At 37.2% G+C, this 15236-nt stretch overlaps 1 protein-coding gene across 1 annotated transcript in view; it reads right to left on the bottom strand.

Moving 5' to 3' along the window:
* CLIC4 (chloride intracellular channel 4) overlaps positions 1 to 15236 on the bottom strand; it is a 71321-nt gene that overhangs the window by 33850 nt on the left and 22235 nt on the right. The window contains exon 2 of the mRNA XM_055331695.1: positions 240 to 349. Within this exon, the coding sequence (XP_055187670.1) occupies positions 240 to 349 (110 nt within the window). The remainder of the gene's footprint in view (positions 1 to 239; positions 350 to 15236) is intronic.

Raw genomic sequence — 15236 nt, 5'->3', positions numbered from 1 at the left:
TTCTGATGCTGCTCTTGTAAACACACAATACATTCTGAACAGCCAGTAAATGCGATTTATTGACAATGTGAGTTATGAATACTTATACAAGTTAAATGTATCCACAAATAAGCTGAACTTTAATAAATATATTCATTTCCTTTAGAGAACATATGCACACAAAGTGAGGACTGGGGAGAGGATCAAACTGAAAACAGCATATACTCAATTTAAGTTGATTTCAAACCATAAACTCTTACCTCTTCAGGTCCACGGTTGTGACACTAAATACAACTCCTTTGAGCCAAAGAATCATGAAGAGCCTCTGCGAAAAGGGGCAGTTTCCTATGCTTTCACCATCACTGCCAGCCTGGGAAACAGAAATCAACATTAAAAAACTGGGTCAAAGTAGTGATACTCAAAACAACAGACCTTTTTTTGACTTATAACCAAGGGTTCAAAAAGACAGGAAAAGTTACATTATAGAAATAAGGGTGGAAACTCGGGTCTTTTATTCTGCTCTTTCATTTACCCCTCTCCTTAAAAATGGCCAATCTACTACAGCACTGTCCTAGAGAAATTTCTGGAATGGTAAAAATGATCTCTATTACCACTGTCCAATCCAGTAGTCATTTGTGACATAGGGCTAATGAGTTCTTTAAAATGTGGCTAGTTCCACTGAATTTTGTTTTTTTTTTTTAATTTTTTTTTTATTTATGATAGTCATACAGAGAGAGAGAGAGAGAGAGAGAGAGAGAGAGGCGGAGACATAGGCAGAGGGAGAAGCAGGCTCCATGCACCGGGAGCCTGACGTGGGATTCGATCCCGGGTCTCCAGGATGTGCCCTGGGCCAAAGGCAGGCGCCAAACCGCTGCACCACCCAGGAATCCCTGTTTTTAATTAATTTTATGAAATAGAAGTCATTTCTTGTTCTTTGAGACAGTATTCTTTAAAAGGCAACATAAAAAGGGAAACTTGCAGGTGTGTCTCTCTCCAGAGTTAAATAATCACCAACCCCCACCCATTTAAAAAAATGTTCATTATGAAAATCCCATATCCTGTTTCACACATTCCTTTAAGAAGTAAGAAAATAATAAGATATCTTTTTACAAGGTATCTGTAATCCTATTTAATATGAATGGAGCGGTGGACGACTTCCCCGAGCTCAATGATGAAGTAGAATTTTCCTAAAAATCAGAGGGGGACAAATCTTTACTCCTGTCATGTATGCTCCCAGCTTACAAAGCAGGGATGAGGAAAGCAGGGAACAGGAACAGGGAAAGCAAGCCAGTATGCTGGAAGAGAACATTCTGACACTTTGCTAGGAAGCAACACAGCCCTCTTCACCACAAAGTCTGTGGAAAAAGCCAGAAATAACTTTCAACAGCTCATTCAAAGATGCATGGTTCAAGTTTCTGTTTATCATCCCAAAGTAATTCTCAAAATACTCAGAAGCCACGTCAGTAAGATGCTTACATTAGTAAAGTTACTAATTCCTAAACTACTGGGGAAATAGGGTAGAGTAAAAAATAATAATAAAAGCAGTTACCTAAATGTAATACAACTAACAAAATACATGGGCATAAAAGGAGGATCCCAGAACCCTTCCCTAATCAGACAGGAGAGAGTTACAAGTGCACTTGGCTTTTTTTTTTTTTTAATCATTCTTTATCAGAAACGAAACATACACAGAATTGTAACCAGGGTGAGTCATATTCATTTCTAGTACTGCAACTTGCACAAAACCTAACTTTTTGAAAAGAAGGCCTGGTTCTTAAACTTTCCCATGATTAAGAATCATGTAAATAAACATTTTAAATGAGGATTTCTGGGCCTTATATCCAAAGATTCTGATTCAGGAGAATTCCTGAGTGGCGCACCCTGGCACCAAAGGAGATCACAAGGCAAAGTGTCTGCACAACACACTGAAAGACACCGGAATGGGAAAGGATGATACTCCTTTAAAGCACAAGTCCCGGGGTGCCTGGGTGGCTCAGTGGTTAAGCATCTGCCTTTGGCTCACATCATGATCCGGGGGCCCTGGGATCAAGTCCCGCATTGGGTGCCCCACAGGGAGTCTGCTTCTCCCTCTGCCTCTGTCTCTGCCTCTCTGTGTCTCTCATGAATAAATAAATAAAATCTTTTTAAAAAATAAATAAAGCACAAGTCTCTTCATAGCACTGTCATCCTATAATACAATGTAACAAAGTGGTACTCAAAGTTGCTTTTTTGAAGATGCTGGCCATTCCAACACCTACAGGACACCAGTAACATATGAGTTTATCACAGATGATAAAAAGGTAAGATATTATCTTTCCATATTGCTTGATGATTCGTATATGTACACAAGGTTGTGGCTTTAGATAGTCAAATCTTATCATCATTCTTGTTGTGTTTTGTTTTCCCCTCTCGGTATTAGCAGCAGAAATAGAACTACAAGAAAATGTATACCAATTTCAGACTTACTGAAGAAGCAATAAAGTCTGGTAGACAAAGAACAAGTCTGACTCAATCTGTCTTATTCCATTTGTTTCATCTATAAAATGAACCATAATTTCCAAAGATGCCTGTCATAGTGTTAAGTGTATCGGTAAAGAATTTGTAGTAAAGATGTTACAGGTAGGCACTTGGAAAGCTATTAAAACAAAGGCAAGCTGGAGATAAACAGCGATTGGCTACAGATCAAAAATATATCACACCACAGTTTCCTACAATGGTCTGCAGAGCATATGCTAGAGTATGGACAGAGAAATCTTGGGACATAGACACTGCATAACGACCTAGTCAAGATGCAAACTCCCCCTTTCCCATCACCTCCTTTTTCTACAATTTTCTAGCACATTTTACCAATGTACTCTACTCTCTCAGACATATCTGAATCTTGTTACACATCTCCTACTCCTTATAATACTATTTTTATGCACACAAATAAAAGTATGTGTACCCTTCAAGAAAGATCTGAAAAACTGCTATTTTAATTAACTACTCCCAAAACTCATAAAAATTCAAATAAGAAACATTGCCAAGTTTTTCTGAACTTTTAATAGCATGAGAAGATTGGGAGCTAATAACCAGATAATGTTTTCATCAAATACAGGGAAACTGGAAAAATTTGGATTTCTAGAAGTCATAAGTCAAAAACTTCCTCCTTTAATGCATGTTGTAATAATAAAATTGCATTTCAACATTTCAATAAAATTCTACTTGATTCAAGGATCAAAATCATGCTCTTCAATATGAACAACACTGAACATAATTTATTTGTTATGGTAGAAAGCATTATACACTGAAAATCAGGATACCTTTATTCTATACCCCCATTTTTTATTATAGCAATAAAAAAATCAACACATAGGTATATCTAAGAATAGCATCTAAGTACACTTCTAAAAACAAGACCTTTATTTTTTTTTACTGCTTCTAACACAGTACATTCATTATGTTAAAAGTAATCAAAAACTGAAACCCTGCAGAAAGTCAGAGTTCCCCTACCTTTGAACCATTCACTAGTTACTTATTCTTCCAGATTTTTATTGTGTGCATACTGCTTTTCTCTTTGAAAAATGTGATCACACTATATATAACTTTTTTATAATCTACATTATTTTATTCTCAATTTAATGTAATCAACCCTCCAGAGGCTGTAATGTGCCCACCAGAATGGTGTCCCAGAGGGCCAGAGGGAGCCAGGGCTTTCAACCCTGCCAGCCAGAAAAATGAAGCCCTATTCCTCCCCACTCGGGTGGGGTCAGACAAGGCCCAGTATACAGCAATCAGGACGTTCACCATCAACCAGAAGTAATGAGACTACCTCACCTGGGGGTCAGGGGAGACTACATAAGGAACTGGAACTCCCACTCCTTCCTGCCTGGCAGGAATGAGGAGCCAGTCCAGGGGTATGGATGGAGGCCACTGTAGATATTCATTCTCTATCTGTCTGTAACAAGGCAGTGTCATGCCCTTCTCCCCTCCCACTCTACTCCAGAGCAGAGTCAGAGAAGTCTTACTGGAGTGCTAGAGAAGTTTAAACAAAGTTTAAACAAGATCCAGAGTCTCATAATATGAAAATGTCTAGGTTTTGATCAAAAATCACTTGTCATACTAAGAACCACATCAAACTGAATGAAAAAAGGCAATCAATAACGTCTGACACCAGTATGACAGAGGTTTTAGAATCTGCTGACAAAGATTTTAAAGCAGCCATAATAAAGGTGCTTCAATGAGCAATTATGAACAGTTTGAAACAAGTGAAAATGCAGCCTCAGCAAACAAACAGAAGATGTAAAGAACCAGAAAGAAATTCTATAACTAAACAATTAAATAACAACAACAAAAAAGAGCTCAGAGGATGAGCTCAACAGCCAAATGGAAGGGACAGGGAAAGAAAGAATCACTGAACTGGAAGACAGAACAGAAATGATAGCCCACTCTGCACAGAGAAAAAGTAAACTGAAAAAAAATCACACTTCCTATATATTTCCATATTTTGATGTCATCCATCTAACAGTTATTTTTGAAGGCTTCATTTATGCTATTCATCTAACAATTTCATTGGCATAAATTTATTTTCTAGAAACATTTATATAGATGCCCAAAGACACAAGTAAGAAGGAGGCATACTGAAGCACGGTTTGCAACTACGAACCACTGGAGACCACCCAAGGCCAACCACTAAACGATCTGTTCATTACCGACCACAGCCAGAGGGTAGAAGTCTGGGATGCCCATGTGGCCTTTGTGCATGCATGGGCAGTCCGGTCATGGTTTTTCTCCGTGGTGTTTGAAGTAAAGCAGCTGTTGTCTGAAAGTCTTCTGTCTTAAGCTTAGGCTGCCCCTTTCCTGGCCCTCTGGCTAGAGAGGGGAGACAGACTTCTATTAGAGCTTGTCTGCATCTGTTGGTGTTTCCAGCTGCCAGCTCCTATAGCTCTGAGTCTGGGATAGATCAGGGAAAAAAAAAAAAAGACACTCACCTACTCTGCCTTCCCAGAAGTGGAAGTCTCTCAGAAGTATTAAATTCAGAAAGCAAAATTTAAAATGTAGAAAATGTGGTATATCCATACAGTGGAATAGTATTCAACAATAAAAAGCAATGAGGTATTTTGATATAGGCTGTACGTAGGATGAATTTTGAAAAATTATACTAAATGAAAGGAGTTCGTCACAAAAAACACATATTATATGATTCTATTTATAGGAAATGTCCAAAATAGGCAAATCCACTGAAACAGAAGGAAGATTAGTAGTTACATACCTAGGGCTTTTGTAGGGCAGGAAGGAAAGAAGGGTGGGGAATGAATACTAACAAATACAGGGATTCTTTTTACTGGAGTGCTAAAAATGTTCTAAAATTGGACTGTAGTGATGGCTGCACAACTCTGAGTATCCTAAAAAACACTTCAAAAGTACATATTATATGGTGCATGAATCCTATCTCAATAAAGCTGTTTTAGATATACTGGCACAAATTACAAGTATAAATATACACATACTAGACAAGATTTTAATTTGGAATACATAGTTTTAATATTATGATTCATATTATACAAAAAACATACATGCCCATAATATTTTCTCAAAAATTAGAAAACCCAAGATGCCTGGGTGACTCAGCGGTTGAGCATCTGCCTTCAGCTCAGGGTGTGATCCCAAGGTCTGGGATCGAGTCTTGCATCAGGCTCCCTACAAGGAGTCTCTTTCTCCCTCTGCCTATGTCTCTGCCTGTTTGTGTCTCTCATGAATAAATAAAATAAAATCTTTAAAAAATATATTAGGAAGCCCAAATAAAGCAAAAACTTGAATAATCTCACTGACACAGATATAACCACCAATTTCCAGATAAAGGATGAGTCTTAGCATTCATTTAAGTTTTGTTCTTATAACAGGGGTAGTTTGTTGAACTTGCTTTCTGGGGTTCCTCATACACACTATTCCTCACCCTCCTCCCCCAGGCCTCTGTTGTAATTCCCAAATTGCTTAATACCAGTATTTAATCAGAAACTGGAAGATTAACTCCTACATTGCTAAATAGGGGTCAGTGGTTGATGCCATAAACATTTTAATGTTTTACTAATTCAAGGTTAAGGAATGGCTCACTTAGAAAACCTAGTTTAATCAGTTGTTAGAATAGTCATTTTAAAACACCCAAGAAGGTGAGCTTGAACTTCATTCCTCTCTATTTCTTTGTGTTTAAGGGACAGGAGTGGGGGTGATGGTGACTAGGGTAAGAAAGACATACCTGAGAAATGAAGGCAAAAATGTGCTTCTGATGATTAAATTATTTCCCCTGACACATTTTCTAGGGAATACATAAAACAGGATGCCAAAAGAATAAACTTAAGAATTATTAGGCTTCATTTATCTTTAGGGTGGATTCTATCTAACTTAGCTATCTGGATACACAAAATGACTTGCTTTGACTGAGATTAACATAGAAGTCTCAAAACAACATGATAAATGGGCAAAGTCACCTGGTTTCTATTATTCATTTTTTCAGAGTTTTTCCTAAGTACATGCTAGAACCAAGATTGAGAGTTCTAAAGTTTAATAAGCTATCATCCTTCTACGGAGTCTGCAAAGCATCGAGGAAACAATAAGGTTTAGAATCTGGATTTGAAGGCTGACCTCACTACTTATTAGACATGTAATCTTTAGAAAGTTACTTAACATCTGTAAAACTTGACTTCCTCTACCATGTTATTAGGGGGTCAAATCAGTTAGGACACAAACAGTTCCTGGCACATGGTAAGAGTTTAGGTAAACGTTATTTGACCTTAAAGATACTTCACGGACTCAAGACCTAACAACGGGCTCTTCAGCACTTAACCATTAGAATCCCTAGTTTAAAAAAAAAAAAAAAGAATCCCTAGTTACTTTATTCTTCCAGAAAATAAAGATTCATGTGCACAGTACAAATATCAAAAAGCTTGAAGGCATACAATGAACAACTCCCTCCTGTCCCCCCCTGGTCTTAGACCATTGTGCTGGTCTAAGCCCTTGGATGTGTTAACTCCTTCAGTTCCCCTTGACAATATATCAAGGTAGGTCATGTTATTGTTTCCTTTTTGTGCAAGAGGAAAACTGGCCCAGAGAAGTCGCTTTTTCAAAGTCACACAGCTAGGAAGTGATGGCGTTATGTGAGTGTGGCTTAGTTAACTACCACCATCTGCCAAATCAGAAAATATAAGGATTAACTAGATGAATATAGCTGAAGAGTTTGTTTGGGGAGAGTAGAGAGTTCATTTTCAGTAAGATAAATGTTTTATGTGGAACTCAAACAGCCTAGCCCAGAGTTTCATCTAACCTTGGTAGTTGGGTATCCTCATGTAATTTCACACGAATCTGTTCTTCCCTAAATTGCACAGGTCCTAACCTGGAGAGTATACTTCAGGACTTGGTGATACCAATCAAGAAAATGGTAGCATCCAAGGTTGTTCCCATGCCCTAATAAAATGCAGATTACTGGCTGCCTGGCCTAGTTGGTTGAGGGTGCCCATTCTTGGTTTCAGCTCAGGTCATGATCTCCTGCATCATGGGATCAAGCCCCACGTCAGGCTCCATGCTCAGTGGGGAGTCCACTTGGGATTCTCTTTCCCTCTTCCCCTACTTCTCCCCCTGCTCGCACGTGGACACACACTCTCTCTCTCAAATAAATAAATTTTTAAAAAATTAAATAAATCAAATGCAGATTACCAAGCCTTGTCTCCAGACATTTGGATTCAGTATATCTTTGGTGGGGTGCAGGAATCTGCAATTTTTAACAAGCCATTTCAAGCAATTCTAATTCTGATGCATACGGTGGGCAGACTATATTTTAGTAAACACTGACACAAAGGAAAGACATGCCAAAAAATAATGACTGGAAAGTTTACTCCACAGTTAGACTTTGAATTCCTCGTGATGCCTTTTGGACTCTGCTCTTTGTAGACCAGCAACCTGATCACCATTTGTTAGATGCAGTTTTGGTAAATAACAGCCTCCTACTTTAAAGGAATACTACTCTATCTGTCCTCAAAGCAAGAAATATCAAGACTTAAGCCAAGCCAACCTAAAAGCACTTTAAAATCTAGACACTCAGGGGCACCTGCGTGGCTCAGTTGGTTAAGCAACCTACTCTTGGTTTCGGCTCAGGTCATGATCTGAGGGTTGTGGGATGGAGTCCCACATCGGACTCTGTGCCCAATGGGAAGTATGCTTCTCTCCTTCTCTTCCCTGACCCCTCAACTTGTGTGCACTCTCTCTCTCAAATAAATAAAATCTAAAAAAACAAAAAACCTAAACACTCAAATTCAAGAACATTCTTATTTACACAAACTAAGAAGCAAAAGCAAAACAATGTAATAATGATGTTTCTAAGGGCTTGTCTTACAGGGCCAAATATAATGTGAAGGATATTATGGTGATACAGAGTCCTCTAGAGATCAACTCCTTTATGCTGTGGGATGGTTATATCTGGTTTAGAAGAACAATTACAAATTGTAATTACTATATTATATTACTAAGTGATGTGACTTGTCAGGAAAAAAGAAAAAAAGAAGAAGATTTTTCTGTGATGTTAGGGACCTAACCTAAAAAACAGGCTAGGTTTTCCACTTAGAAGCTTTATAAATTTATAAGTGGATAAGTCACTTAACCTCTTTGCCTTTTAGTTTTCCTTTCTAGAAAGGGAGGGTCTGGGCTGGAGGGTGGGAGGTTGGAAACTGCTTTACAGAAGCTGGTAACTATAATGTTGTTATACAAGATATATATTCCTACTCTTAGGGAATACACTGTATGCAACCTTAAAAGAAGGAGAACCTATGCTACAAATAGGGTAGCAAGTTAATAGGTAAACCAGGTAAAGGATGGTCTTTGTACTGTTCTTATACCTGCAATTTGAAAGTGTGAAATTATTTCCAATTTAGTGGTTTTTAAATTATTCATCTAGTTTTCACTTCTGTGAAAGTTTCTAACTATAACTCACTTTTATTGTGCCATCTATATATTATCTCCAAGGACACATAAAAATCAATCTTTTTAAATTAAAAATGTTTATTTCTTAATCATCCATCAACCATGTGAGGACCTACACTAAATACTGGAGATCTAGTGATGAGTAAGAAAAGACATGGTTCCTACCATGTCTACCAAAGTTGAATCTCAGTAATTTAAGAATGTGAAAACACACTAAAAACGAAAGTCATTACAGGATACAGTGTAACTCAAAATACATTCTGCAATGGGACTCCTGGACGGCTCAGTCAGTGAAGCATGTGACTCTTGATCTCGGGGTTGTGAGTTAGAGCCCAACACAGGGTGTAGAGATTCTTTAGAAATAAAATCTTAAAAAAAAAAAAAAAATATGCTTCCCAACAATTGAAACCATACTTTTAACATTTTCTCAAAAGTGTCATAAACATCCCCCAGTAAATCACGATTTTGTGAGTTTCAGTTTTATGGGCTTGCCATGGCTGCTCCCCTGAGTTGTGAATTCAGCTTTTAAACAGGAGACTTGATGTTCTCTTGCTTTAGACTAAATCACCAAATTGAGGAATCATTCAAAACTATCCAAAAATATGTTTTTGTTGTATTTTACTTTCAAATATCGAAAAATGAGGCAACTAAAAGTATAAACAAAGTTTATCATGTTTAACCATATAAAATAACCTTCTAAAACTTATAGTTATTACTAAAGTCATCAAGACTCAAAGATACTTGAAGGTTCTTGGAGGAAATCGCTGAAATACAGAATTTAGCCCAGTTTTAGCTAAATGTCATGATTTTGTGATACAGTTCTCTTTTTAAAGCTTCTTCCACTCACAATTATGGATAATTAAACCTGTCAAATGGGAAACAGAATTCATTTTCCAATAGTTTCTCAGGCTAGTTCTATTTCCGTTAGTAAATGACCAAATTATGATTTAATTACCTAAGAGAGCTAATAGGTTAATTTAAAATAAAAAGAAGCCTGTAAATATGTACAATAGTCTTTAAAAATGAAGTCTGTGCAAAAGTTCTCTATTCTCCTTTCCCTATATGCCTTTCCCATCCATGTTCTTGAGGACGCTATACCACGATTCCATTATCCCTTCCCATTTGTCTGGTACAACAAGGCCACATGAACCCGGACACTTTTGTGACTCAAATCACAGTATCTTCCACTGCCACATGTGTCCTTTACATGAAACACAAACCTTATCTCTTAGAAACCTTTCTAGATCACTCTAGCCCAAATTAGTTACATGTCCTCTCAACTTCTACTCTGGCTTCTCAGACTCAGATGTCAACAGAAATCATCAGAAGATCCTGTTAAGATGCAGCTTCTGATTCAGTAGCTCTGGGGTGGGGCTCAAGCTTCTGCATCTCTTACAAATTTCAAGGAATAGCAAGCCTGTGCCCCTTATTTAACAATTAATACTGAGTTGCCCTGTGATCTCTTAAATTGTCACTATGTATTATTACTTTACTATTCATATCCCTTTAATGTATCTCCTGGGCTAAACTATAACTTCACTGAGATGGTGTACATTTTTTTTTTGTCTTCCTATAGGACCTCATCTACTGCAGATGCCTTATTATTGATTAGCTTTCTACTGATTGCTAAAAACAAAAGCCTCTAAGTTACAAAGAATGTGCTTCAGGTTATCAGTATGGGGGGGGACACTAAGTTAAATCTTTCTTATTAAAGCTTCTCAAAAATTTAAATTAGTTTTCCAGGTGAACTTGGGACAGAGCTAACAAACCACAGAAGCCACAAACTCCAAGAATTGCCTGCCCAACACCCACTCTCCCACTTTTTATTGCTGACAGAATTCCAATTTTTGATCAGGCATCTGTTCATCCTTCCCCCAAGATGATGGACCCAATCCCCCAAATTAGAAGTAAATCCTGACTAATTCTAAGCCAGTCATGATAGGTCCATTCCTCTTGCCAGTGATTAGTGGCAAGACCTGGGGATTAGATCCAATTCTAGTTGACATGAGTCTCCTGAGAAAACTTTCCTGCTCTTAAGACCAAGACACCAGAAGAGGAAACCCTTGAATGTGAAACCTGTGGCTGCTGTGGCCAACCTGACAGAAGCCAGAGACTGCAAACAACACCAGAAAACAACAGAGCCAAGAAAATCACAAAGAAGGGAGCCAGACCCTGACATACTACACATGGAGCCGTCCTCCTACTATACTTCTTTCATTATATGTTTCCTTAGTGGTTAAAGACAATTTGAGGTAGAGTTTTCTGTTTTTCACAACCTTAAGTATTCAAAACATTCTCACCATTTATCTCCAATTATGAGCAGCAGGAAGAACAAAAACATTTATATGGTAAGGAAAGAAAAAGTTCTCAATATAAGCTGAAGGAGATATAGTAGCCATTCCAGGGCTCTGGTTTGTTTACGATGAATTCTATATTCTATAGGCTGTAATTTAAACTTTGCTCTGGAATTTCAGAGTGCTGGGTAGCATTTGTCATTTATGTTCAAACTATAGGCTTTTTTCCTCATTCTCAGGACAGCTCACAGAAAGAACACCTCCTTGTCCAGGCCCCAGGTGTGTTTATTGGACATGCAACACACCCTGAGGACACATTATCTCCCAAGCCCTGGGAGGGGACACTGAGTAAACAACTGTGAGTGAGTCAGATAAGACCTGAGGCCTCCTGAAATTTAGATTTCTGTGAAATAAACAATGTATCAAGTTAAAAACTGTATACTGCAATAAGTGCCAAAAGGGAAACAGAGTACTAAGAGTAAGGATAAGGAGCATCTACTTTAGATAAGATGATCAGAAAAGATCTCCTAGGCCTACAGAATGAGAAGGAGCTAGCCGTGCAAGACCCAGGGGAAGTAAGAGAGTGGTGTTGGCAGGGGCTAGATCATGAAAGATCTTCTAGACCATATTCAGGAGTTTGAATTTTCTGTTTACAGAGAGAATATTTATTTGCTTATTTGAAATGTTCATCAAGTGCCTACTGTGCAGAAAGAGATCATTTAATACAATGGTTAACAAGGACTCTGGAAGCAGAGTATCTGGTTTGATATTCTACTTAACCTACTATGTGATACTGGGTATACTACTTAACCTCATGGGGACTCCGTTTCCTTATACATAAAATGAGGATTACCTACTTCATAGTTAGGAGATTAAAGGAGTTAACATGACAATTCTTAAAACACTGCCTAGCATCTGGTAAGTGCTCAGTAACAAAGTATGTGCTAAGTAGAGAACAATTTCCTGACTTCATGGAGCTTGGGGGAAATGCTAGAGAATGGGGTAATGGAATACCACTGAAGGGTAGGGGCATATTAGGGCAAAAATCCAACTTCCATTTTAAGACAACAAATAATACTCGCTACCATATGGAGAACAGGCTGGGGACATAAAGCTGGTGAAGAATGTACACTAGGAGACTTGGAATGTGGCTTAGATTCAAGGCAATGGAGTTAGAAAGAAATGCATGGATTAAATTGAACTGAGAGGGTACAATCCTAAAGATTTGTGATGATTTACACGTGGGAAGTAAAGGAAAGAAAGAAATCAAATAACTCCAAGTTTACTGGTTTGAGCAACTGGGTAGAGGAAAGCCTCAAGATGAGGGTGGGGGTGTGCCTATACTTTGCTGGAAAAATAGAGAAATCCTTTCAAGAAATAACCATACATCATCTTGGTTTAAAAATATTTCTTAAGTGTGAAAGGCCACAAACCAAAATTAACATTGTTGATCGCATGACACACTTTAGGGGAGGTGGAGACAGTTGTATTAACTTTATACCTCTCTGTACTATTTTGTTTTTCCTTCTTTTGTGAGGGAAGGATTTAAGAAAATTATAAAAGAAAATGTTCAAAATGTTTACACATGACAATCTTATTCCTGTCCCTAACCACTACCAAGATACTAAACTGCTTAATGATGACAGAACTTATTTAGAATGCTTCATTTTGCTTGAAAAAATGCTGAATTCAAAGTAATCACTCAAAATGACTAGCTTAAATAAAGTAGGGAATGAATGACAACTGAAAAAGATTCTATTGAGTACTTTTTGTTCTGTTACATATTTGAAGCATATACTGAAAATGAAAACAAAGGCTCTAATCTATACTCAAATCAAATCTGAAATGCCTCAGCTAGAATCGTTTATTAAAACAAAGTGTCAGGTATACAATGACCAGACTTTCCACTTCAGCACAGCAGAACTATAACAAAAACAAGTTCTGTTGAAATGTTTAATTTACATTCACCCACCAAAAGCCTAAGATAGAAGGAATAACGTCTATTACCTCTTCAGAGCAAATTACATACCATATGTAATTTAAAATACTGAATGACAAAAAAGAAAAAAAAAAAGATAACCAAAAGCAGAATCCTTTTTCCTATCTGGATCAACCTTGATTCTACTCCCTGTATAGGAATCAAATAGAACAAATGAAAATGTCACCAAAGTAGCCTAGAAACAAGTTAACAGCTACTGTTTAATTCAGTAGTTTATATCTCACTTGATATGCACTATTATGAAAATGTTTTATATATGTTAATACAATAACCATATGAAGTGAGATACTGCTTTCTTCATATTTCAGAGGAAAGTAACTCAAGTAACTAAGTAGTAGCAGAACTGAAGTTTGCTGTCTGAGGTTCATGCTATTAAGCACTTTTACAATTTCCTACACCAAGGTTAAAGAGAGATGCTGGAATCTTAGCTGCTTAATCTCATGATTTTACAGTATAATCACCATCCCATTCATATGGACATTACTACCAAGTAAATGAAATTACCTGAACTACAATCAATTTAATATAATCTACAACTTCTATTTCAAATTTTCTAGTAGCCATTTTTTTAAAAAAGAAACAGGTGAAATTAATTTAAATATTTAATTCTACATATCTAAAATATAATTTCAACATGTAATCGATATATATTCTTTGCACTAAATCTTTGAAATCTGGTATAGATTTTATAATACATCTCAGTTCAAACTAAACACATTTCGAGCACTCAACAGTCACATATGCCTAGTGGCTCATATTGGTCAGCACACGCCTGGAGAACAATCCTCTGTACAACCAACACCAGTTAACACCAAGACCATGTACTAAAGGTCATGTACTTAGTCTCATCAACTCAACATTCAAGTTCTCAGAAATTATTTATTCTTATTCCAAACAAATTTTAACAAGTTTATCTGGCTTACCAAACTACAACAGAAAAGTTAAGGAAATGGGCTGCATCAACAGAGCTAAACTGGCAAAGGAAGAAAGAGAAAACACACACAAACACACACATGCATCCATGCATGCACACACACAAAAGAAATCTAGATTCAAAAAGCCTAACAGCTGAGGCCACTTAGCAGAAAGGCAAAACTAGTCTTCCATACCTCAACAGTTCCCCAGGCCATTGTGGCATTACTGAATTCATGGGAACATTAATGGGCACTTAAATTCAGCATTCTAAGAAGTCAAGGAAGCATTGATGTATTTTAGAAATGTGTTCATTTAGGAGCACTTGGGTGGCTGAGTTGGTTAAGTGTCTGACTTCCACTCAGGTCATGATCTCAGGGTACTGGGACTGAGCTCCTCATCAGACTCCACATTCAGCAGGGAGCCTGCTTGTCCCTCTCTCTCTACCCCCTACTCCCGCTTGTGCGTTCACATGTATGCTCTGTCTCTCTCAAATAAATAAATAAAATATTAAAAAGAAAACTTCATTTAAAATCAGTTTGATTAAATTTTTTTAAATGAAACTAATGATGTACTGTGTTGGCAAACTGAATTTTTTAAGTAATTAAAAAATAAAATCAGTTTGAGAACTCTGTACTATCTTTGCATTTTTCCTATAAATCTAAAAACATTCTACAAAAAAAAATAAAAATAAATAAATAAAAACATTCTACAATTATAAAGTTAACCTTAAAAAAGTAATTTGAGGGTCATTTGGCTGGCTCAGTTGAACACATGACTCTTGATCTTGGGGTTGTGAGTTCAAGCCCCATGCTTAAGTGTAGAACTTACTTTAAAACCCTTTAAGTAAATAAATAAATAAATAAATAAACAGGAGCATCTGGGTGGCTCAGTTGGTTAAGCATCTGCCTTTGGCTCAGGTCTTGACCCCAGGCTCCCTGCTCTCAGCAAGGAGTCAGCTTCTCCCTCCCCCTGCTCTTACACTCTCACTCACTCTCAATCTCTTTCCCTCGCAAATAAATAAATAAATAAAATCTTTAAATAAATAAACAAACAATTTGAGGCTTTTGGTATGGCCAGAAGTTCCCATAGATCAACCTTCT

The sequence above is a fragment of the Nyctereutes procyonoides genome, unplaced genomic scaffold, assembly GCF_905146905.1.
Source record: "Nyctereutes procyonoides isolate TBG_1078 unplaced genomic scaffold, NYPRO_anot_genome, whole genome shotgun sequence".
Lineage (NCBI taxonomy): Eukaryota > Metazoa > Chordata > Mammalia > Carnivora > Canidae > Nyctereutes > Nyctereutes procyonoides.
This window is presented reverse-complemented; position numbering and strand designations above follow the sequence as displayed.